The following is a 23919-nucleotide window of genomic DNA, read 5'->3' on the forward strand; positions in this document are numbered from 1 at the left end:
CCCTTACCCCTGGTGATACCAGCCATCCTACCCACACCCCAGCCGATCTCCTTTCAACTGGGCTTGAGAAATCATTGCAATGAACTTGCGGACAATACGCAAAGTTATGAGGTTTCTAAGGTAGTTAACAGTTTACAAAGGCTCAGGATGCAATTATTCACACAGGACGGCCTCTTTTAAGTGTGCCCACTGGCAGGTCTCTTTCTGGTCGTGGGCCTTTCAGCCACTGGGCTTATTGGTTGGTGCCTTGCTCGTGCAACGTTACAAAGATCTTTTAGGATTGCCAATAAATGTCCAGAGGGCAAGCTACTCTGCCATAAGCCTTAGCCTGAAGGTGGTCAGCTCTAGCTCAGTGGGTCAGCAAATCTGGCTTCCTCAGTTAGTAGGGCAGTACCCTACTCCACTGAAAGCACTCAGCCTCGCTTGCTCTGTAAACTGAGCAGTCCACTGTTTTGTCTCCTGTTTCCACTGCAGGCGCTAGGTCCAATGTCCGCGGGGATTCCAAGCTACTCTACTTTCCTGGCTATTATCTTTTACTGAAAGGGAGAATCCTATTCCCTCTTACTGCTTCTGAGATGGCTTATTTCAGACCCAGCAGGGAGGCAACAATGAATGCTAACAACCACTCACAACTGAAGCACATAACCCTGTCGGTGTCTTCCCCCAGCCTCTCTTAATGCAGATCCATGAGGAAAAAGCCATCTGGTGGCAGTTAGAGAGATTATGACCAGAAGAGACCTATTAAATAGCTCCACTGCCCTGCTGTCAGCCTCTTCTCTCCAGGCGAGTTTCAAGGTTAGCAGAAGCTATCAGGCACCAGAGGGTGGTTTGGGGCCCCAGCAGTGTCCAGCTCAGTGTGGTGGTGTGTGCGGCAAGGAAACAGCCTCAGTCACTCAGAGCAAGAAGATGTAACCCCCCACGAAAAAGCCGTGGGGAGCTCGCACCACCTCACCCGGTTGCCCAAGTCAAGCTGAGAAGAAGGTAGTTGAGGGCTTTCATCTGAGGCATTTTAATGCAGACTACACGCTAATGGAGCTATTTCAGATTTCAAAAAGCAGCTTGGGAGGCTCGCTGCAGCTTGTCAACTCCGCCTTCCTCCCCACAAAGCCGCCCCACCAACGCCCAAACGTGGGACAGCGGGAAAGCGCAGGGTAGTGGTTCTGGGGGGAAGCGGCAAGCATGGGCTGACCCTGGTCTTTAGAAATCAGCTGACAACAGGAAGGAAGCTCATTAACCCCTCTTCTCCCCCTCCCCTTCCCCGGGGTGAGGATCGGCTCCTCCTCCTCCTCCTCTTGCTGGCGCGACCCTGGTGCGAGATGCAAAACGCCGCCTGCTTTCCCGGCGGAGGCAGAGGCGGCTGGGGAGGAGGGCGCAGTCCAGTGCGGAGTCCGGCCAAGCTGCCCAGCGATCAGGGACTTCCCGAGCGAGGCGAGCTGGACCCCGAGCCCTCCGCTCCTGGCCAGCACCGCCCGCGCCCTCTTCCCAGCGGCTCGGGGGTTTGCCTGCAGCACCCCAGCTCCTAGCTGGATCCAAACCCCACGCAGGTGGTGCAGACACCCCTGCCCGCGCGCGCCCCCTGCCGCAGCGGGAAGGCGACGCCGAGAGCTCGGCGCCGCGTCGGGAGAGAGCTCCGCGCCAGGAGCTGCGCCAGCGTCCCCGATGGTGCCGCCGCCGAGGCGGGGAGGAGCGGCCCGGGCGCAGCTGGGCAGGAGCCTGGGGCCGCTGCTGCTGCTCCTGGCGCTCGGACACACGTGGAGCTACCGAGAGGAGCCCGAGGACAGCGACAGGTAGGCGCTGCCAACCCCGGCGGTAGAGCCGCGCGCCGCGCGCTGCCCGAGCCCCGGTGGGTAAGCGCCCGGCTCGCGGGTTGCGGGCGGTTCCTCCTGTGGCCGCCGGCCCCGCGCTGACCCCCAGCACGGTCCGGGTGCGCGGGTGTCCAAACCAAGCATTGCATTCTGCTCCCGGGTGACAGCCTGTGTCCGCGACCCCATTCGAGGTCCCGCGCGCGGCGGGACCCGGACCCGCCTTCTTGCCGCCCTCGGCGCCCAGCCCGCGGGTACCTCGCGGGAACTCCGCGCCGGCAGCTCCTTGGGTCTCCGGAGCCTGGCGGCCCTTTCCTGGCTGGCCTCTGCCCCCAATCGGGCCACAGCCTGATGTCGCCAAGGGGGCCCAGTGCGCCAGCTGCCTCCGGCAGCTCACCGGCTTAGAATAAACCTAGTGCCCTCTCTAACTTTTTTTGTAGAGAAATTTGTTCTGAAAACAAAATAGCGACGACCAAATACCCGTGTCTGAAGGCTTCCGGCGAGCTCACCACGTGTTTCAGGTAAGACCGGGTGACTCCGGAGTCCACAGCGCGCACCCAAGAGGGGCATTCGGACGCGCTCAGGGGGCCCCCCCGGGCAGCGTGGGAGCTGCAGACGCCTGGTGCGAACTTTCGCTGGTTATTCTCTGGACCAAAGGAGAACGACCGGCTGCGACTCACACCCTGGACTGTTTGCGCGGTGAGGGCAGCGGGCGTGCAGGACAGGACCAGGGGGGCGAGTGTGAAGTTCATGGAGAGAAGTGGGTGGCGTGGTGGCGTACGCGGTCAGGCATCGCAAAAACCGAATGGCTGCTTTGGGGTTTGCGTTTTATTTTGAAAATACAAAGTCAGCCAGGAAATACTTGCCAGTTGACTGTCGTTTGACCTTCTGCGGGCACCAAGTGGGCAGAAGGCTGAGGGGCGGCCGAGGTGGCTGTGTTGAGAGTAAACAAGCAAAGGTCCAGCTTGTGGAGACGCTGGACAAGAAAGGACAGTCTTTCTGAAAATGTGGTTCACCAGTCACCTACACCAGTCTCCTGGGGGCTTCTCAGAAATTAGCCTGGATAGGGGGCTAGGTCTGTAGCTTAAAAAACTCCCCCCCCCCCCACTGTAGTCCTTCCGAGGTACCCTAGTGGTGTAGTGAGTTACCGAATGGGCTTACTCACACAAAGTGAGTAGCTGAGAGCAAGATGGAGAGAAAAGACTTCCTATTCCCACGAAAGTCTCAGAAACCCACAGCGGCAGTTCCACCCTGCCCTAGAGGGTAGCTGTGACTCGGCGTGGACTAGGTGGCTGTGTGTGGTTTTGTCTGTTGGTCCTCCTGACAGTGCAGGGGGAGAAGCGCCGCTCTGGCTCTGCAGTCCCTTGGAGGTGAGGATGGAGTTGTTTCGTTTCGAACCTTGGGTGTTCTTGGCTTCTGTTCCAGCGCCATCCCTGGTCAGAAGAGGCACGTGTCTATAAGTATGCATAAACTGACTTCCATTTAAGAGGACTGCGCGGGCCTCCAGTCCCAGGGTGCCAAGTGCTTGAGTGCTAGCCAAAAGGTCAGCAGTTGGGGGAGAGGGGGCGGGAAGAAGATGGCACTCTGTCTCTAAAGATGACAGCCTTGGGGAACGAGCTGGGCTGCTAATTGCAAGGTCAGCACTTTGAACCCACCATCGGCTCTGGGGGGAAGGGGGAACGAGGCTTTTTGCTCCTGTAAAGACGTGCAGCCTTGGAAATCCAGAGGGGCAGTTTGATTGTCTTAGAGCCTTGCTGGGAGTCAGGATGGACTCAATGACAAAGAATTGTGTGTGGGTGTGTTTTCTCTTTTTTGAGTAGAAGAGTTTGGGGCATGATCAGCTGCTAACCAAAAGGTTGATGGTTCTAACCCATCCCGTGGCCTGTGGGAGCAAGGCCTGGCAGTGACCCACCCCAGTATGAATGCCAGTGGAAGAGACCCTATGGAGCAATTCCACTCTGTCACTCACAGGGTCCCTAGCCACAGAAGGGAGGCTGTTCAAGTCGCAGGTAGAGCGTTTCCAAGGTCACCTGGGGAACCCAGGTCTGGTTCAACCTGGCCTCAGCCATGGGTTCATCCAATCCATCAGGATTCGTTGTTCTCTTGTTGCCACAGCATAAAGCCTCTAATTTCACATGGAACGTTTGTGTCCCTGATATGGCCTGCCAGTTTGTACAGTCCCCGAAGGTCAGATGCCACATCAATCAGTGACAGTTGTGAAATGCCTCTCAGATCCTCTGCAACACCCCCGCCCCCCCCTCACACACACTTGCTTCCCTGAGTATTGCTCTACCCTGGTTACATTTTTATGCACACCTCCGGTCCCCTTTCCCAGGTGTTTCTTTGGCTTCCACCAAGAATCTAGAGCCAATAATAGTGTCTTGATATGTATTTTCTACTTGTTAAATAAAACCAAAAGTGAAACTCACTGCCATTGAGTCGATGCTGACTCATAGTGACCCTAAAGGACAGAGTAGCTGTCCTTGTGGGTTTCCAAGATGGTCCCTGTTTGCCAGGAGCAGAAAACCCCATTTTTTCCCTGAGGAGCAGCTGGTGGTTTTGAACTACTGACTTTGCAGTGAGCAGCCCAGTGTGTAACCACTGTACCACCAGGACTTCTTACTCATTAGCAGCTATGTAGAGAAACCTCCTGGCAGACAGAGCCAAAACCCTCTTTTCTAGCAAGGGAAGGGGCAGAGCACTCTGGTGTGGGGCATGGGAGGCACAGAAGAGAGGATAATTTCAGGTTGAGAAGGTGCTGATGGCCCTTGTTGACAATGAACGTTGAGGGGTTGGAGATCCAGATGTAAGCTGCATGCTTTATGGATGTCAGGTATTCGCTGTGGACCCCAGTGGTCTCATTATTTCTGTAACGGACTCGTTTCTTCAAGAAGGTTATTGATTCTGTGCCTTTATTCTGCCTTTGAACTCCAAGAATTGAGGAATCGTGTGTCCTCTAGTTTGTGAACTGGTTGATAACTCAGACCCTTGCTATTCTGAGTGTGATTTAGAGACCAGGGGCCTGGCCATTCCGGGGCCACATGGTAGCATCCCAGGGCCTTCTCCAAATCTCCTCAATCAGAATATGCCTTTGAACCAGATGTGTGACCCAGCTTGAGAAGCATGTGGTAGAGAACCCTGGGACCCTGTGCAAACCAATTTGGAGGAGGAGCTTGACAGGTGAGCACTGGCAAGCTCTTCTACCACCTAAATCACTGCCTTTGAGTAGATGCCAACTCATCGTAGCCCTATAGTCAGGGTAGAACTGCCCCTGTGAGTTTTCAAGATGGTAGCTCTTTAAACAAGAGAGGAGAAAGCCTCATCTTTCTCCCAAGGTGTGGCTGGTGTTTTTGAACTGCTGAGCTTAGGGTTAGCTGCCCAACACATAACTACCATGCCACCAGGGTTCCTGCTTCTACGACACCAACCTTAAATGGACCAAGCACCAGCGTGCCTCAGAGTCATCCTGGAGTAAGCTGTAGCAGGCTGTGCTGCCTTGAGTGGAATGTGCCCCTGTCGGGGAGAGCCTGCTTTTGATCAGGCGTCTTGTGGGGAGCAGGTTTCAGCACAAGTGAAAGAATTTTGGACGTCTCATTTGATACTTCTTGAAAAGGGTTTATAATTTATAATAAACCCTATTGGAATGGGTGATGGATGTAAAACTAATTTGAATCTGGTGGTTGTAAGTCATCAGTCTGGTATGTCATTATGGAGGAGCCCTGAGGGATTTGGGGGAGGGAAAGATGGTCTTGGCATAGTCTTTGTCCCGGGCCCCCTCACCTCCATGCCCTTCAGCCTTTTGCACTTCTGTTTCACTTGGTTCACCTAAGCAGCACCTTTCCCCTTTCACCCTTTGGTCTTTTGTGCTAAGACCGAGGAGGCGAGGGCTTACTGTGTATTTACTACAGTGCTATGCCCTTTACAAACACGGTTTCTAATCCTGGAAGGCTTTCTTCCTTTCTTCCCTGTTCTTTGGAGGGACATTATTACAGAGAAGGGAATTTGAGACTCAGAGGAATTAAGCAACTTGCCCCAGGTCAAATGCTAGTAAGTCCAGCTCAAACCTAGGCTTCTAGGGCTTATCCCAGACCTGACATCCTGGTCAGCAAGAGGGTTGCATCCAGATGGTTGTCAATTCAAAGGACCCAGTTGCCACCCAGAACACACCTCTGCCAGACCCACAGTGGTCTTCCTGGGTTAGCATTGCCACTGAGGTCTCTTTGGGATGGTTGACTGTAGAGTGAGTGTACACAAACATCGTTCACACTTGCTCATCTGAACCACGGGGCCGCCTGTTGGCAGACTCTCCATCATCTCCTCAGCACATTGTCTGGAGTTTTCCCCGCCCCACCACCCCCACCAAGTTTAATAGGCACTTGTTGAAAGAATGCCAGAAGTGGCTTACACAGCTCAGAGAACACATGTCGCTCAGCTTAATCACCTCACGGGGGCATAGACTCTACACCAGCAGGTATGACATTGGAGTTGGGCTGTGTTTTATCTGGACTCCATTAATTTTTTTTAAGGAATTGTTTTCACATAGAGAACTTTTATGAAGAATCTCCCGGAAGAGAGAGAAATCAGCTTGCAAGTCTATCTCTCCAGTGGTGTCTCTCTGGACTCCATTTATTACAAAACCAAGCGATCATGTTCTCATGGCAGCCTCCTCTTGTGGCCGCTAAAATTTCCACCATGCATGGATTTTTCTTCTTTCTTAAATTGTGTCTCTGAATGAAAGGTTTAGGTGCTTACATTTCAAGGGTGTCATCCGTGTCGCCGAACTGTATGGAGATGTAACTGACTTGGTATATGCCATATTTGGTATCTTTTCTCTACAATGAAGAGATTTTTGTTGCTATTTAACTCTCCCCTCCATTGGTTTTTAGATCAGTAAAATGCATGCTCAAGGTGTCTTATTAAATAAAGACCAAGGTCTAGGCTTGTTGTTTAGAAGAAGGATCTATAAAATTCAATTCTTCCTGGGTTAGGCCATGCCCCAAAAATACCCAATTCATTTCTTTGGTCCATTGATCAATTACAGAGTTAGTGATTACAGATTATGAGTGTAGTAGTAGAAATTCTTTGAGCTTAGCAGACTCAAGCTATAATCCCAGGTCTTGAATGACTTAGACTTGATTTAGGTCAAGGCCTTTGAAGATATAAGCACTATACAATTGTATCCGAGTACAAGGTCATAGAGTTAAATTTTACTATCTGGTGGGAAGAGAGTAGAAGCAGCTCAGGATGGCTCTATGGAAGGGAGAGGATTTAACCTTATTCTTGCCAGCTTTGAGGTTACTGGACCTCCAGAGAGTGGTACTGCCACCCTCCTGCCCCTCCACAATGCCCGTGTTCCAGTGGTGTCTTAAGACATAGAACATACCCTCCCTTACGGTGGCCCCTGCTCATATGAGAAATGGTGACAGGATTGCCAAACCTTCCACTTGTCTTTGAGATAATACGTCAGTGTTCCAAACCCTGTGAGAATATGGGTGCTCACGTGATATTTCAGTAACTGTGCTTACTTGGAATTTGGAGAGCAAGGATTTGAGCCGCCTAGCTTTAGCGAAGGATTCACTCGGGGGAGACTGGAGAACACAGCTCTGGGAGGCCACCGAGTGCCCACAGCACTTTGATAAAGCACCAAGAGTGCAGTCCCAGCAACTCGGCCTTCGTTCACAAATAACCTCATTCATTCTCTGTGACTTGGAGCAGTTTAATTGTTGCGTGTTCATTTCCTTATTTGTAAAGCACAGGTAATGTTGGTACCAAGGTAGAATTGAAATAAGAAATCTACAACACATTTTGGTGTTCATTCAGAACCTGTACATCAGAGGTTCTCCACCTTCCTCAGGTTGCAACCCTTTCATACAGTTCCTCATGTGGTGGTGACCCCCCAACCATAACATTATTTTATTGCTACTTCATCACTGTCATTTTGCTACTGTTATGAATTGGGCAACCCCAGTGAAAGGGTTGTTCGACCCCGAAAGGGGTCAGACCCCCAGGTTGAGAACCGCTGCTGTACCTGGTCTCCAAGGCATTTGTTGAAGCAGAACAAGTGCATCCTGCATGGTTTAACATCAGGGAAGTGGTGTGTCAGGGTTGGATCCCCTCACCAAACGTATTCAATCTATGTGGGGGGCAAATCAACTGAGCAGCTGGACTACACGAGGCATCTGGATTGGAGGATGACTTATTCACCTGCAATATGCAGATGACACAATCTGGCTTGCTGAAAGCGAGGGGCACTTGATGACAAAAGATCAAGAATTGCAGCCTTCAGGATGGACTGCAACTCAAGTCAAGAAAATCAAGATCCTCACAACTGGACCAGTCAGCAGTACCATGGTGCATGAAGTCAAGATTGCAACTGTCGGAGATTTCATCTGGCATGTATCCACTTCAGTGCTCGTGGAAGCAACAGGCAAGAGATCAAAGAACACACTGTACTGGGGAAATCTGCCACACAACATGTCGGTCAAGTGTTGAACAGAAGGGATGTTACTCTGGGGACTAAGGTGCACCTGACCTCAGCCATGCTCTATCAGTCTCATGTGTAGATGAAAGTGGGGCATTGAATAAGGAAGGCTGAAGAAGATCCGGGGCATTTGCGGTGTGGTGATGGCGAAGAATATTGACAGTGCCGCCGACTGTCCAGAGAACCATGAAATCCGCTTTGCAAGAAGTATGATCAGACGGCCCCTTCGAATCGAGGAAGGTGAGACGGATTCACATACTTTGGACATGTACCAGGAGAGACCAGTTCTTGGAAAAAGACATCATGCTTGGTAAAGTTAGAGGGACAGCCCCCCGAAAAATACGTACAGTGAGATGGATTGGCGGAATGGCTACAACATTGGGCTCACCCATCCTCTGAGGATGATGCCGACTGAAGAGTGCTTTGTGATGGTACCTCTAGGGTGGCAATGCATCGGCAGGACTTGGTGACACCTAACTCCAAGGTAGGCTTGCTGTGCACGTGAAAGGAGGCCACATACCAAGAGAGCCTGGACAGTGTGTGGTCTGTAGGAAGTGCTCTGAGTGTTAACTGGTCCTCCATCAGCATCATCACTGCGGCCCCCAGGTCAGAAACGCTGGGTGCACGAAACAGCTGCTCAGTGCACATTGTTGACTTTCATTTGCCGGTTTCCTGAGTGTCCCCATAGGTATTTTTGACAGAGAAAGTTCAGCCCACAGCCAGGGAGACCTAGGGTGTTAGTATACCAGACATATCCCGGTCATCTCTCTTTATTGTACCAAGGTGCCTTGAGAAAATCAAAGAGGTTACTTTTGCACCCTGCCTCCTCCAGCCCACCCAGGGGTCCTCCTGCTATGGCGAAGAGCCCGTGGAAGGCATAGTCCATTATCATGTGAAGTGATTCCTTGTTCCAGGCTCTTTGTGGCAGAGGCAAGCTGCCATGTCCGGTCCTGAGCTCCTCAGCCCAGCTCTGGCTTCCCTCCCCTGCACTGTCAGCCTTGGTTCAGAGTCAAGGGCAGCTCTCTGAAAGGTTCAGAACAGGAGGTCCCCGTTGCTGAAAGCATTTGTATCTTTATATCAATCTTCACCGTAACACAGGGAGGGAGGGAGTGGTGTGAACGTTGTGAGAGGCAGAGCCGTGCGGGGTGGTTTTGTGTAAAGACTGAAGGCGGCCTCCTCCTCTCCTGCAGTGAAGCCCCGGACTGGCAGCCTGCGAGGCCATGGACCATGGCCCCTCACTCACAGCTGTCTCCAGAGGCTTGCTCCCCCAGGCCTGGACAGTACGGGTGCCCCATCCATGCTGGCAAATGAACTTATGAGTGTTGAAAGCAAAGCAGGATGAGCTGTAACTTCCGTCTGTTAGTCTTCCAGAACATCCGTTGCTCTCCAGGTCTGCATCCTCTCTGGCTGCGGACACGAAGGCTGTTCTAACCACCCGAGATTAACTACCTGTGTGCGCTGCCAGTGTTCTTTCCATTGGCTCCCAGCTAGACCTGTTTCCCTGTCGTGACTAACACGTGGCAAGGGTTGGGTTCGGGCCGCTACAGATAACACCTGCAGGGGATGTCTCCCTGTCTGCTCAAGAGGAGAGGCAGCACAGGAACTAACTTCAAAGTGGAGGTCACAGTTGTAAAGGGACAGTCCCTCGTGTTCTCTCAACACCCGCCCCAGTTATTCCTTTCATTGATCAGAAAATCTCGGGTAATCAAACACACTTCACTTTAAAAAAACAAAATCAAACTTTAACTTCCCCATTTTTGTTTCGTCATTGTTGGGTACCGTCAAGTCGATGTGCAATTCACTGCACGCCTCTGCCTCAGAGTAGAACTGCCCTTTCCAGATAGATCCGGACCAGAGCAGAACTGACGAGCAGCGACATGGGTGTGGGCCATGCACAGCTCCCTGCTGAGTGCTGCTCCACTGCACTGCCACCTGCCCTGTGGGGCCTAGGAAACCCTGCACCACGTACTGCCACCTGCCCAGTGGGGCCTAGGAAACCCTGCACCACGTACTGCCACCTGCCCAGTGTGGTCTAGGAAACCCTGCACCACGTACTGCCACCTGCCCAGTGTGGTCTAGGAAACCCTGCACCCGTACTGCCACCTGCCCAGTGTGGTCTAGGAAACCCTGCACCCGTACTGCCACCTGCCCAGTGGGGCCTAGGAAACCCTGCACCCGTACTGCCACCTGCCCAGTGTGGTCTAGGAAACCCTGCTCCACTGCACTGCCACCTGCCCAGTGTGGTCTAGGAAACCCTGCACCACTGCACTGCCACCTGCCCAGTGTGGTCTAGGAAACCCTGCACCCCGTACTGCCACCTGCCCAGTGTGGTCTAGGAAACCCTGCTCCACTGCACTGCCACCTGCCCAGTGTGGTCTAGGAAACCCTGCACCCCGTACTGCCACCTGCCCAGTGTGGTCTAGGAAACCCTGCTCCACTGCACTGCCACCTGCCCAGTGTGGTCTAGGAAACCCTGCACCACTGCACTGCCACCTGCCCAGTGTGGTCTAGGAAACCCTGCACCCCGTACTGCCACCTGCCCAGTGTGGTCTAGGAAACCCTGCACCCGTACTGCCACCTGCCCAGTGTGGTCTAGGAAACCCTGCACCACTGCACTGCCACCTGCCCAGTGTGGTCTAGGAAACCCTGCACCACGTACTGCCACCTGCCCAGTGTGGTCTAGGAAACCCTGCACCCTGTACTGCCACCTGCCCAGTGTGGTCTAGGAAACCCTGCACCACTGCACTGCCACCTGCCCAGTGTGGTCTAGGAAACCCTGCACCACGTACTGCTACCTGCCCAGTGTGGTCTAGGAAACCCTGGGGCTACTCTGACCCACTTTTGACAAGATGGCAGTAGGTTGGGTTTTTAATACTATATTATAGCCAGGGAAACCCTATGGGCCCTGTTGCACCTGGGTCACCCTCGTAGGAATTGATGGAGAGCAACTTTTTCAATTAGTAACAATGTTTCCCTTTATACATATGGCAGCCATGAGTCAGAGTTGGCAACTACCAGCAACCGTGGGTTTTGTAGGACACGCTCAGCTGAACTCAAGCCAACCACGCTCTTGAGTAGCAGCCTCATCATTCTCCCACAGAGTGACTGAGGGGCTTGAACTGGCGACTTTGTGGCTAGCAGCCCAACACCAGCTAACAGCATGCCAGCGTCCCGGTAATACAGGCAGTGCTCAACATATGATGTATTCAACTTATGATGAACTTTGTTTATGACTGTGTGTGTGTGTGAACTTGTTACTGTTAGCAGTAGATACTACATACAATGCTGTGGTGTGTACATTGCTAAGACTATCATTCTTAGACGTTGACGGGCAGATTGGATTTCTAAAGAGACTGATAAGAAAAGGCAACAGTCCTGAAGTGAACACACTCACACACAAACATTGTATTTACATCGGAACCAGCTTAATGGCAGTCACCCCAACAGAGCCTCGTGGCCCTGTCATGATATTGGGCATCTTTCCTGTGTTTATTGGCCGTGCGTGTATTTCCTCTGGATCAGGGCCTAGTCAAACCATTTGCCTGTTGGGCTATTTGCCCCAGGGGCCCCTCAGAAGGAAGCCCTCTGCCCTCATCCCTTGTAAGTTGAAGAGCAGGTGTTGGGAGGCAGTGTGCTGAGCAAGACAAGACCTGAATCACTTTTCACTTCAGCAGAGCAAAGTGACCAGAAACGGCCAACAATGGGGGTGGGGAGGAGAGGCCCCACCAAAGGCAGCACTCTCCTGAGGGGCCCCTGGGGGCGCTCCAGTTGCCACTCCCATTGTCCCTGCTTGCTCCGGTTCACTTCCCCTCAGCTTCTCAATGGAGCTGGCCTAGGTGACCCGTCCTCCCCCTCCCCGGAAAGTGAATGTGCTCTTTACTTGGATAGCCCCTCTCCTTGGGGAGAGAGTTGGCAATTCAATCAGACATTTCCACCTCACTTCCCCAAACCTGTGGCCGGCCCTCCTGCGCAGCAGAGCCCCCGCTGCTTCGGTGAGACAGAGGGCAAGCCTGCGCGGAGTGTCTCTCCATTCTGTGTCTGTTTGCTGCTTTTCTTTGGGGGCCGGAGAAGCCCACAGCGATAGCATCTGCTGCCCCTCTTCTGCCAAGCTAGGCCCTTCCTTTTCCGTTCCAGAGTGTGGCCATCGAGTTTCATTCAGTCAGTCAGTCAATGCAGGCTGAGTACTCACTAAGAGCCAAACACCGAGCTTGGCGCTTAGAATACAGTTGTGAATAAGCTGACAAACCAACCAAGTAAATAACTCTCTGCCCTCACCCTCCTACCCCACGCCCCTATGCCAGCAGTTTATGGGTCTGAATCCAATTCATCTAGTTAAAAGGGTTTAGAGCCAAAGAGAACACCTGTGGGCCTTCTAAGATAGCTTTTTTGGCCCCTCTGATTAACATTGGGGGGGGGGGGGAGCTAAGATCCTGATGTTTCCAGGAGCATGGTGTTCACCAAAGGTTTTCCTGCGGAGGTGGCAGTGCTAGCAAGAATTTAGCACTGCCCAAGTCTCCTGCACCTAAGAATTATTGGAATGTGGAAGCATTTCAAAGAGGAGGCTAAGCCTCTTACTGTTTGGTGTAAGGAGGATGGCTGGTGACCTCAGGGTCCTGCCATGGCCAGCCTCATTACCCCCAGTCCATACACCTGACAAAGCTCTCTCCCTCCAAGGGTCTGAGCCATTTGGAACACTTCTTTTTGTATCCTGAAAGGCCAGTAGGGGGCGGTGTGGCAGATCTGGCACCTGCCTGTTTAACCTCCACTGAGCCACATCAAGGTGGGAGCCCTCGGTGCTGAATTCTATGAAGGGCCTTCAAAACGCTCCTAAAAGCCAATTAAAAAAACAATGTTTCCACAGACTTTTTCAAATCCTCTCATATTGCAGTCTCGTTTAGTGTGAGTGTGCGTGTAAGATACAATCTGAAACGTGGGCCACATCCATCTTCCTCTGGAGAAAGTAGCTGCTTCCTCTTTGACTGCTCATGTGCAGAGTTCTCGGTGGGCCCCGCTGGGCCCTAATCATCATCCACAACAGAAGGGAGTGCTGCCTGTCCTGGACCATCTCCAGGATCAGCTGCAGATCAAACCATCTCAATCCTTCAGGTTGTCGTTGGCTACTGTCCTCAAGGTGGATCCCACGCCCTTCTGCGTCCATCTTCGTCTGAGAGCACTGTTGAAACGATTCGGCATCCTAGCAGCATGCCAGCCGCCACTGCCAGGTGGGCCATGGCTGTGCCTGAGGCACTGTGAAGAGAAATGTGAGTGCCACGTCCGACCTCATCCAGCTACACCAGAGGGGAGGAAAGTCACCATCAGCATCAGCTGCCCAAGACAGATCCCTGTGAGGTCGAGGTCAGGCTCGCCCCACCCTTCTGCCTGCTTTACCCATCCTGACACCAGCGCCCTGGCCAGGCACGCTCTACTTCTCAGCTGAGTTTGGTACTGTATCTTGCAGCTGCCCGGAATGCACAGATGATGCTCACGGCGATGGGGTTGGTTAGGGAAGTTCACAGGTTACAGGGCAGGTGAGAAAGGCTCCGTGGTGACGTTACAACAGTGGCTTCTCTGCCAGGCCCACAGCAAGCCTCTCTCTCTGGCCCTCACCTCCTTGGCCTGGCCTCTTCCCTTCTTGGGCTCGGTTACAGAGCTCTTTTTGGACTGCCAGTAAATGCCCACATGGCATGCCACTCCACCATTAGCCTTGGCCTATGGGTCCTCCAATTAAGTATCTGGAGGCACCCCACTCCACAGAGCAGTTTCCCGCCCAAAGGCACTGGCTGCACTTGTTCCGTGGGCTGCGAAGTCCACCACCCTGTCTCATGCTCTGGCTCTTGGTTTTGCTGTGGCTGCTTCCCGGCTGCTTCTGTGGGGTCAAAGTTGTCTTCTGGGTCAGGATGTTCAGTGCACAGGGATCTTGGGGTCCCAAGGATTTGCTCTACTCCTGACTCTTCTCTCTTGCTGGTAGTGAGGTGCCCCCCTTCATGCTTCTGAGATGGCTCATTTTATGTCCAGTAGGATGTCAATGGAAGTTAATCCTGTTAATAATTACTCCCAGTTGAATCCTATCTGTGCCTTCTTCCCACCTTCTCTTACCCAAGCCCATCAGGAAAGGGTCATTTGTTGGGAGCACCAGAGAGGATGGCTAGAAGAGCCACGTTAAGTAGTTCCCTGTACTGTAAGTGTGTTAGCTGAGAATCAAGACTGGGCCACCTTCTCCTTGGGAAGAGAGAACTTTATCACCAGACCACTGCCCTAGTCCTCTTGAGGATGGCCGAGGTGGCTGTCAGCATGGGCAGCCGCTCCATTGGAGACTACCCTGTGTGTTAGTCTGGATAGAATAGAGAAACAAGTTCATGGACACACATGTGTATATAAGAAAGAGCTTTATATAAAACAGTAATTGTATAAACAAAACACCCCAGCCCAATCCAGATTAAGTCCATAAGTCCAATATTATCTCATATGTCCAATATCAGTCTATAAATTCCTCTTCAGTCTCACAAAACACATGCAATGACGGTGAATGCGGAAGATCACAGGCCAGTGGGTGAAAGATCTTGTGGATCCAGTGGCATTGTAAGCATCTCAGTGCTGGCAGAGGTCTCCACATGGTCCCCAGAAGGCTGAATCCATCAGCCTCTCTCCATGTGTCTTCACAAGGATGTCTCACAGGAACTGAGCCAAGAGAGAGAGACTCTCCCACCTTCAAGGAGGAAATACAAGAGTTCCCAGGATCCTCAGGAGAAGGCCATCACACAGGCATCATTGGCTATCTCCTGATTGACAGGCTAGACTCCACCCCTTCACTCTTAGTCCTCAAACTGGCACCACATGATGTAACTAACACACCCTGTGTTGGAGAACTGGCAGATTCCAGGAGTGTCCTCTGTACCAGACAGTGCCTGGCTTCAGAGACTTGGTACAGACTGAGAATGGGACGGTGGGCTGTCTTGTCCTGGTGTGCTAAGAAAGGTTTCACATTTTAATACACAGGGCTGTACATGAAAGGGAGCCCTGTTGGTGTGGGGCAGCGGTTCTCCACCTTCCTCATGCCATGGCCCTTTCATACAGTTCCTCATGTGGTGGTGACTCCGACCATACAATTATTTTCATTGCTACTTCATAACTATAATTTTGCTACTGGTATGAACCAGGCAACCCCTGCGAAAGGGTCATTTGACCCCAAAGGGGTTGCAACCCACAGGTTGAGAATCACTGGTGTAGTGTTACTCCCAAGGCCAGCAGTTCAAAAATCGCCAACCACTCCGTGGAACGAGGCTTTCTACTTCCATGAAAAGTTAGATTTGGAAACCCATAGGGGCAGTCCTACCCTGTCTTACAGGTTTACTTTGAATTGCAAGACCAATGGTCAGAAGCTGAACAAATTCCCTCTCTCTTCTGTGGCCAGCAAGCAGTGCCCTTGCTCCAGGTCCTGGTGCCTGAACAGCGAAGTTCACACGGTTAAAGTTTGTCTAGGTCTATTGGCCATGTGTCTCGACTGGCTCATCTATCGGTCCTCCTCTTTCTTTCTCACCATCTCCTTGCTCATCTCCATGTGAGTGGTGGAGGGTACTCAAGAGACAGATGAGGGGTTAAGGTGGGCCAGGAGGGGTAGCCCATACCTCACAAGAGCTTGAGTCTCTTAAGAGGATTTGTTTCCAACGACCTGGGGCAAATCCCACCCTTCATGTGTAGTACTGCAAGGCTCTCAGCTGGCTCACTGGAGCTGCTTAGCGACCTTTGGTTCTTTTTTTGAACATTGGCTTTGTTCCTGCACTGCATGAACCGTCTCCCAATATGTAAACATGGCTCAGCCTTTTATAAATGGAAGCTGCTGTTTTTGAAAGCCTGGTGTCAAGCTGGGCTTCCCCCCACCCCCTTGCAAGCATCAAACAAAAACATGCTGCTCCCCCCACCTCCACCCCGTGATAAGGATCTGTGTGTTGGTGTGACCACATAGTGATAACCCCAGCTCTCTACTTACCCATATGTCTTCAGACCAAGCTGCCCCCAAATACATGTCTCTCTACAATGTATCAGAACGCACATAGTTGTGTCTCTTGAGTGTTATGACAGCAGTTATGCCGACTAAAGCATTGAAACGGGGATTATGATGAAGAACTGGGGAGAATAATTACATGCCATCTATAGCATGCCCTGCGGTTCTCCACCACGAAACTCTCTACATCTAAAGCCACTGAGACATGAATTGGCTCACAAGTGACCCGAGTTTTAATAATAAAATTGCAGGCTTTGACAGTTTAATAAGTGGGGTTGTTGCTAGCTGCCATTACTTTGGGCACCGATTCATGACGCCCCGTGCATATTTGAATGCAACACTTTTGGTCCTGGGCTACATCCTGTGACCGGTTGCAGATTGGAGGACTGTGGCCGATGGAGGTGGTGGTTGAGGATTTATATACACAACCAGACATACATGAGTCCGACTGTTTCTGACATGGACCATTGAGGGACTCTGATTGCTGCTTCAGGTTGGCAGCCATCCTTGCTCTGCTTTCTGAGTTGTCCCTCTCTCATTGATACCAGTTCACCGTCCCCACCTGTGGTTCCTATGGAACCTTTCAAATTGCTGTTGCTGGGGGAGGGGGGACCTCACAGAGAGAGTTCTTACAAGAGCATGTGGAGAAAGACTGCTCGCTACTCTGGTCGTCAACAGATAGAGTCGTGGGAACCCCATAGGGGCTCACTATGAGTCAGCATCAACTCGACTCGATGGTAAGAGCATAGCAGTCATGGCAGGGTTGTTTTTGTTTTTATTTAAACCATTAAGTTTAAATAAGATTGTATGGGGTATTTGTTGTTTAAGCTTTAAAGATGATCTCAGGGCAATAGGTTCAGGGGTTCAGACAGTCTCCATGGCTCTGGGAACTCTGCAGGTGCCAAGGAATCAAAGTTATACTGCGCAGTTTCCTCATTTTGATCAAGATTCATCTCTGAGATCTTTGATCGAAATGTTTCCTCCTGGCAGCCAGGTGCCTCCCAGTTGCTCTGGTCTCGGTAGCTGTCGAGTTTGTGTTTGGCTGTGTTTTGGAAGTAGATCTCCAGGTCTTTCATAGGAGTGTTGGCTTCCGTTGCCTTCAGGTCGATCCTGATTCAAAGAGACCCCATGGATCCAGGGTGAAACTGTCCCACAGGGCTTCCAGGGGTGTGACCCTTCAGGAGAAGATTGCTCTGCCAGTCTTCTGAGGTGTCTATGGGTAGCTTCAAACCACCAACCTTTCAGCTAGTTGTCATGTGCTTCACTGTGCCACTCAGGGCCTCCTATAATCAATGTTTTGTCGGATGTTGTCAAGTTGATTCCTACTCATGGCAACCCCGTGGTAGAGCTGCCCCATAGAAAGTCGCGACTGTTATCTGTATGGATGCAGTGCACCACATCTTTATTCTTTCTCCTGTAGAGGTGCCTGTTGGGTTCTAAGCTCCAGCCTTTGGGCTAGGAGTGGAGCACTTACTAGAGACTTCTGTAATGAGTGGAGCATTCTATTATAGAGGATCTACAGGGACGGACATTTAATGTTTGAAGGGCCACCAGGAAAAGATCCCAATGAACTTCTAACACTTTATCAGCGGTCCCGCTCCCTTGTGTCTTCTGTAAATCCTTCACATGCCCAATATTTAGGAAATACAATTTCCGTCATGATACACCTAGAAAATTGTGATCTGTGAAGTGCAATTGAGGCCCGTGAAGAGAGAAGTTCAGGGTTGGTTGGAGATGCCTGGTTCCAGAGGCTCTGGCAGTCTAGGATCACCCTGACGTCTTGGCCACCTGGCCCCTAGTTATGACATTCACTGTGATGGGTGCTGCAGAGAAACCACTCCACACCAACACTTAGACCAATCAGCTTCATCAGTTCCACCACGCCTCCATTTCTACTTCTGTTCTCTCTCATCAGCACCTCCTTCCCTGACTTCTTGTTGGGTGTCATCCAGTTGGCTCTGACTCACAGGGATCCGCGGTACAACAGAAACACCACCTGGTCATGGGCCATCCTCTGTGCCCACTGTGGCAGACCCCGCTTTGATGCTCCACTTTATCAAGCATGATGTCCTCCTGCAGCAATGGTCTCTCCTGATCACATGTCTAAAATATATCAGACAAATTCTCCCCATCCTTACCTCTAAGGGGCTTTGTGACTGTACTACTGCCAAGACAAGTCTGTTTGTCCTCTTGATAGTTCATAATACATTCAATATCCTTCACCAAGATCCTACATAGTTCAAATGGAATAGTATTTCTGCAGTCTTCCTTATTCGATATCCAACTTTCACAAGCATATGAGGTGATTGAAAATACCCTGGCTTGGTCTGGTGCACCTTAATCTTCAAAGTAACATCCTTGCTTTTCAATACTCTAAAATAGTGGTTCTCCACCTTCCTATGCCCTTCAATACAGTTCCTCATGGTGTGGTGACCCCCAAACATACAATTATATTCATTGCTACTTCTTACCTGTAATTTTGCTACTGTTATGAATCAGGCGACCCCTGTGAATGGGTCGTTCAACCCCCAAAGGGGTTGTGACCCACAGGTTGAGAACTGCTGCTCTAAAAGTTCTTGTGCAGAAGATTTACCCAATGCCATTTGATCCAAGCAAGACAGAATCCTTAACAACTTCAATCTTTTCTCCATTTCTTGTGATGGTTTTGTGTTAGTCTGGGTAGACAGGAGAAACACATTTATAGACACTCATATGTGTGTAGGAGATAACTTTATATCAAAGAGCAATTGTACATTAAGAAAACATCCCAGCCCAGTCCAGATCAAGTCCAAAAGTCTGATATTAGCCCATATGTCAATACTAGTCCATAAATTCCTCTCTAGACTCATGCAGCCATGCAATGATGCTGAATGCAGGAAGATGACAGGCCAGTGGGTGGAAAGTCTTGTGAATCCAGCTGCTCCTCTGACGTCATAGCTGTCAGCTGGATCCAGGAGGTTCCCTGCACAGGGTTATCAGGTCAAGAGGATGTGCTCTAACCCTGCCTGTTGCTGGCAATGAGAGCCTTCATGCTTCTCAGAGGGTTTATTTCACAACCAGCAGGATAGCGCTCCAGAAAATCCTACTCACTATTACTCACAGGTGAATCTTGTCATATCTTCCTCCACCTTCTTATCAGACACAGGTGGGCAAAGGTCCTTTGGTGGGAGTTAGAGACTTTAGCTAGAAGAGGCACATTAAATAATTCACTGCCCCTGCAAAGGCTTCTGGTACAATTTCAGAGAACTCTGCAATGAATGGATACGGCTTCTGAAGAAAGTGCCTTAATCATGAGGGGAACTGTCTCTCATTCGCTTTCGAGAGAGGTATTTTAAAAGGGTGTTGTGGATTGAAACATGACTTCCCAAAATATATATTGGTGTCCGTGGTAGTTACAGAATCTGTTGTCAATTTGAGACTTAAGAGTAAAGGGGTGGAGGTTAGCCTGTCAATCAAGTCACAGTTTGATGACCTCATTTGCAGGCACTAAGGCAGTGGTTCTCAACCTTCCTAATGCCATTACCCTTTAATACAATTCCTCATATTGTGATGACTCCTAGCCATAAAATTATTTTCATTGCTACTTCATAACTGTAATTTTGCTACTGTTATGAATCGGGCAACCCCTGTGAAAGAGTCATTTGACCCCCAAATGGGTTGTGACCCACAGTTTGAGAACCACTGCACTGAGATAAATAGCTAATTGGAAGTGGGACACATGCTCACTTCCTGAGAGACATGTTTGTTGACAATACACATGGAGCTACGCTAGAGCCCTGGAGCGGAAGGAGCCCCATGTAGAAACAGCCAGTGCTGAGATGTTTCCACCACCACTGGATCCACAAGGCTTTCCACCCACTGGCCTGTGATCTTCCTTCATTCAGCATCATTGCATGTGTTGCATGAGTCTGAAGAGGAATTTATAGATTGGTATCAGACATGTGGGCTAAAACCAGACTTATGGACTTGATCTGGACTGGGCCGGGATGTTTTGTCAATATTTGATTGCTCTTGTATAGAAAGATCTTTATTACATACATATGAGTGTCTATGAATTTGTTTCTCTAGTTAACCCAGACTAACAGAGCCCTAACCCCTATCCCCCTGGCTTGGAGCCTTGATGGCGTGTACAGTTACATGTTGTACTACTGTGCAGGAGGGGGACAGGGGAGTCTGTTTCCTGCTCGTTACTGTGCACTTAATTAAAGACACGCTTGCGGCGATGATTTACAGAAATTGCCTTTTCCGCTGACCAGTAGGCGAGGAACACGGACTCATCTCTCCAAGGGCTAGATTTCCCCCTATTTCATTGGATGGATGTGTCATAATCCGTCCCTTCCCTGGAGAGCTCGTTCTAAGGTGGCTGACAAGATGATAAAGAGGCCCTTTCTGATGGTTGGCCGGGTTCCAGTTATCAACTCCACATGTGAAGTTCAAATGTATCAGGTTTAACCGCAGGTAGTCAGGAGCAGGAGACACTCTAGTGTAACTGGATAGCACGTTGGGCAGGGGGCTCTGGGAGACCCAGCATTCATGTCCACCCTCCCACTGTGGCTCAGCAGGAGTCCTCTGTACCTCAATCAAGGGGTACCCCTTGATTGAGTTGCTTTCCAGTGGTAGGCAGTGAGGCCTCCTCCTGGACAGGGAAGAGGCCAGTCTGTTTCTGAACTGGCACAGGGCCTTCAGGCAGAGAGGGCAATCAGGCCAAAGCCAGCCAGCTGGCCGAGGTTCCTCACAGGCCGGACAATCTGTGTGAGATGGCCACCACTCCTTGCTCCTCCCTGGGTCGAGAGGAGGAATTGGGCTTCTTTTCCTACCCGGGGGCGGGTTGCTTTCCATAAGGATGGGGATCTTGACTGTAAATATCCTCTGAGATACTCTGGGATATTGATTCTATGTTATGAATTGAGTTTTGTGTCCACCCCCCCACCCCAAAAAAGGATCTATTGAAGTCCCAACAGTAGACCTATGAATGTAACCCTCTTTTGAGAAGGTTTCTCTCTGCAGGTGTTCCTAGTTCCTACACAACAAGGTCATACAGGTATAGGGTGGGTCCCAAACCATATCTCTTCTGATTGGCAGCTGGCTGGCCCAGGAGTCTCAGTAATTTGGCAGTGGAGAGCTCCTCGGTGATGCGATCTGACGTGATGTAATCATTTACATGATGGGATCCACTGTGGGCAGTCCCGAAATTGTGGGAAGCTGAGGTTGCAGTTCGACACTGCCCTCGGGTCACATTGATGTTCCCTTGGTTGTGGCCTATTTTGTATATAAGTAGACACTGCAGAGAGCAACTTGGCGTCCTGCTGGGTCTGGATCCTGTATCTGGCTCATCAATATCCGCGTCTTTAGACTTTCACCAACAGCCCACCACCTTGCCCGCTGACCCTCGGAGCCATCAAAGCCTGCCGTCTCACCTGCCGATTTTGGATTCATCGCCTTCTGTATACACCAGCTGTGGTCTGTCTGCTGGTGCTGTCTGTCTTCCTGCTTCCTTTCCCTGCTTCCTGGTTGGTCGACCCTGGCAGCTACTCGAGTCAGGAAAAGCTTCCCATTTAAAATCTGACCCATGAACGAGAACCAGACTAGACTCACCCGCGTCCACAACTGTGTGAGCCACTTTCTCAAAAAATAAGTGTTTGGACAGGTAGGTAGGTAAGCAGAGATACTCACTGGGTTAGCTTCGCTAGAGAACCTGGGTTAACACAGTGCCCTATAAAAGGGGGCAGACACAAACACGGAGCCCACAGGAGGAAGACAGATGCCGTGGGGAGATCTGTGTGCATGCCAAGGTGTGCCAGGGGACACCCAGGACTCTCAGAAGCTGGAGCTGCCAGAGAAAGAGCTCAGGGCCCTGCTGACACGTCCAAGCCAGACTTCCACCCTCCAGCACTGTGAGAAAATAAATGTCTTGTTTTTGAAGGCTCCTCACTCGGCAGTTTTGTTTTGGAGCCCTGGGAAGTGAAGATGTCTTAGCCTGAAGCACAAGAGGACATCTCTGACATGTCATTGGTAGCTTTACTTACCTCCCCCCGCCCCACCCCGCCATTATTTCCTTAATGAGAAAAGTAAAGCAGAGTCGTGTAACCTCAGAGGCAGGGGCATTTAGAAACAGGCTCCACTCACCGCCGCCGCCAGCGTGTGCTGTGTGAGAGGCGCTCATCACTTACTCCACAGCCACGTCCGTGGCCCCTCCTCCGTCTACACCAGCACGGTGTTCTTCCTGTGCCTTCCTGCCTGGAGGTGTTGCCCCAACAGAATAGGGGAAGGGAGGATGGCTCTTCATGTCCTCACTTCACAGGGCAAAGCAGCCTCTCGGGGTCTTCCGCTCTCCCTGTTTTCTTTCAGGAGCCCTGATGGCGTAGCCTGTATTGAGTTGAGCACTAAGTCAGTAGTTCAAACCCACTGGCCACTGCATGGGAGAAAGATGAGGCTTTCTATTCCCACAAAGAGTTACAGACTCGGAAACCCCACAGGGGCAGTTGTGCTCTGTCCTCCCGTGTCTCTGTGAGTCAGAATGAATTCCGTGGCAGATAGTTGAAGAGTTCTACTTGAGGAGACACTTTGAAAGGTCGCTTCAAAACCCTCCTGTTAATACAACCCAAACCCCAAGCGAATTGTTCTTCTGTTCTGACTTCTAGCCTTAGCCCTATGAAGCCCAATGCTATGTTTTCATAACATTAATTAGCATATTTTGGTTGTTACATATATTGAACAGACAGGATGACAGAGTTCACAGGAGGAAGACAGGCGCTGTGTGGAGATCTGTCTGTACGCTAAGGTGTGTTCCCATGGGGATCCTGTTTTGTGTTTTGGAAGCAGATCCCCACACCGTTTGTCTGCAGCACCTCTAAGGGGACTCTGGCTGCCAACCTTTGGGTTTGGAACTGCTCAGGGAACCCTGCATGCCACCGGGAACTCCCTTGACATCCGGAAGTCAGGTGACAGCAGAAGAGGCCATCTCCTAACATTTCGTTCACATCTTTATCCCGCCTCTTGGTTGGGCCTTATATTTACTAATATTTTTATTATCACTTACTATGCCACCTTGTGTGTAGCCTTTGAATGTCTCCATCTTAGGGACCAGAAGAATGGTTCAGCAGTCTCTAAGTGCCTTACAGGACAAGCCTGCAGTGGCCACAGCCACTGGCATCTTCATCTGCCTTCGTTCCACTTCCATCTTTGGCTCTGGAGAGACACCAGGAAACTGGGGATACAGGGCAGTTGGCTACATAGTCATAATTTAATCCAGTACCCTTTCCCCCCTCCCTAAGCCAAGTTCCCTTCATAAAAGGCTGAGGTTTCTCCTGAGGTATCAAGATAATTATCAGGCTCCCTTTCCCCCGCCCTGCAACATCCTCTCCCATACTTAGGCAGTCTCTGTTTAATCAGGAGCCCTGGTAAGGTAGTGGTTACCCATTGGCCTGCCATCCATATGGTCCACAGTTCGAAACCACCAGTTGTTCCATTGGAGAAAGATGAGGCTTTCTACTCCTATAAAGATTTACAGTCTCTTCATGGGGATCCTGGTGCTAAACCATTTATAGAAGACTAATCTATTGAGAGTTAGCCCTCAACACAAGGGTTTATACAAAAAAAACCTAACATATATATGAGGGGGTACGCCCTCAAAA

At 50.8% G+C, this 23919-nt stretch overlaps 1 protein-coding gene across 2 annotated transcripts in view; it reads left to right on the forward strand.

Moving 5' to 3' along the window:
• Positions 1-1094: 1094 nt before the first annotated feature.
• CCBE1 (collagen and calcium binding EGF domains 1) overlaps positions 1095-23919 on the forward strand; it is a 207113-nt gene continuing 184288 nt past the window's right edge. Inside the window, exons 1-2 of one of the 2 annotated variants that reach the window (XM_075532936.1) lie at positions 1095-1787; positions 2243-2323. In XM_075532936.1, coding sequence (XP_075389051.1) covers positions 1660-1787; positions 2243-2323 — 209 coding nt within the window. In that variant the 5' untranslated portion in view covers positions 1095-1659. The remainder of the gene's footprint in view (positions 1788-2242; positions 2324-23919) is intronic. The other variant, XM_075532935.1, reaches the window with a different exon arrangement.

The sequence above is a fragment of the Tenrec ecaudatus genome, chromosome 15 (genome assembly GCF_050624435.1).
Source record: "Tenrec ecaudatus isolate mTenEca1 chromosome 15, mTenEca1.hap1, whole genome shotgun sequence".
In the NCBI taxonomy this organism is placed as follows: Eukaryota; Metazoa; Chordata; class Mammalia; order Afrosoricida; family Tenrecidae; genus Tenrec; species Tenrec ecaudatus.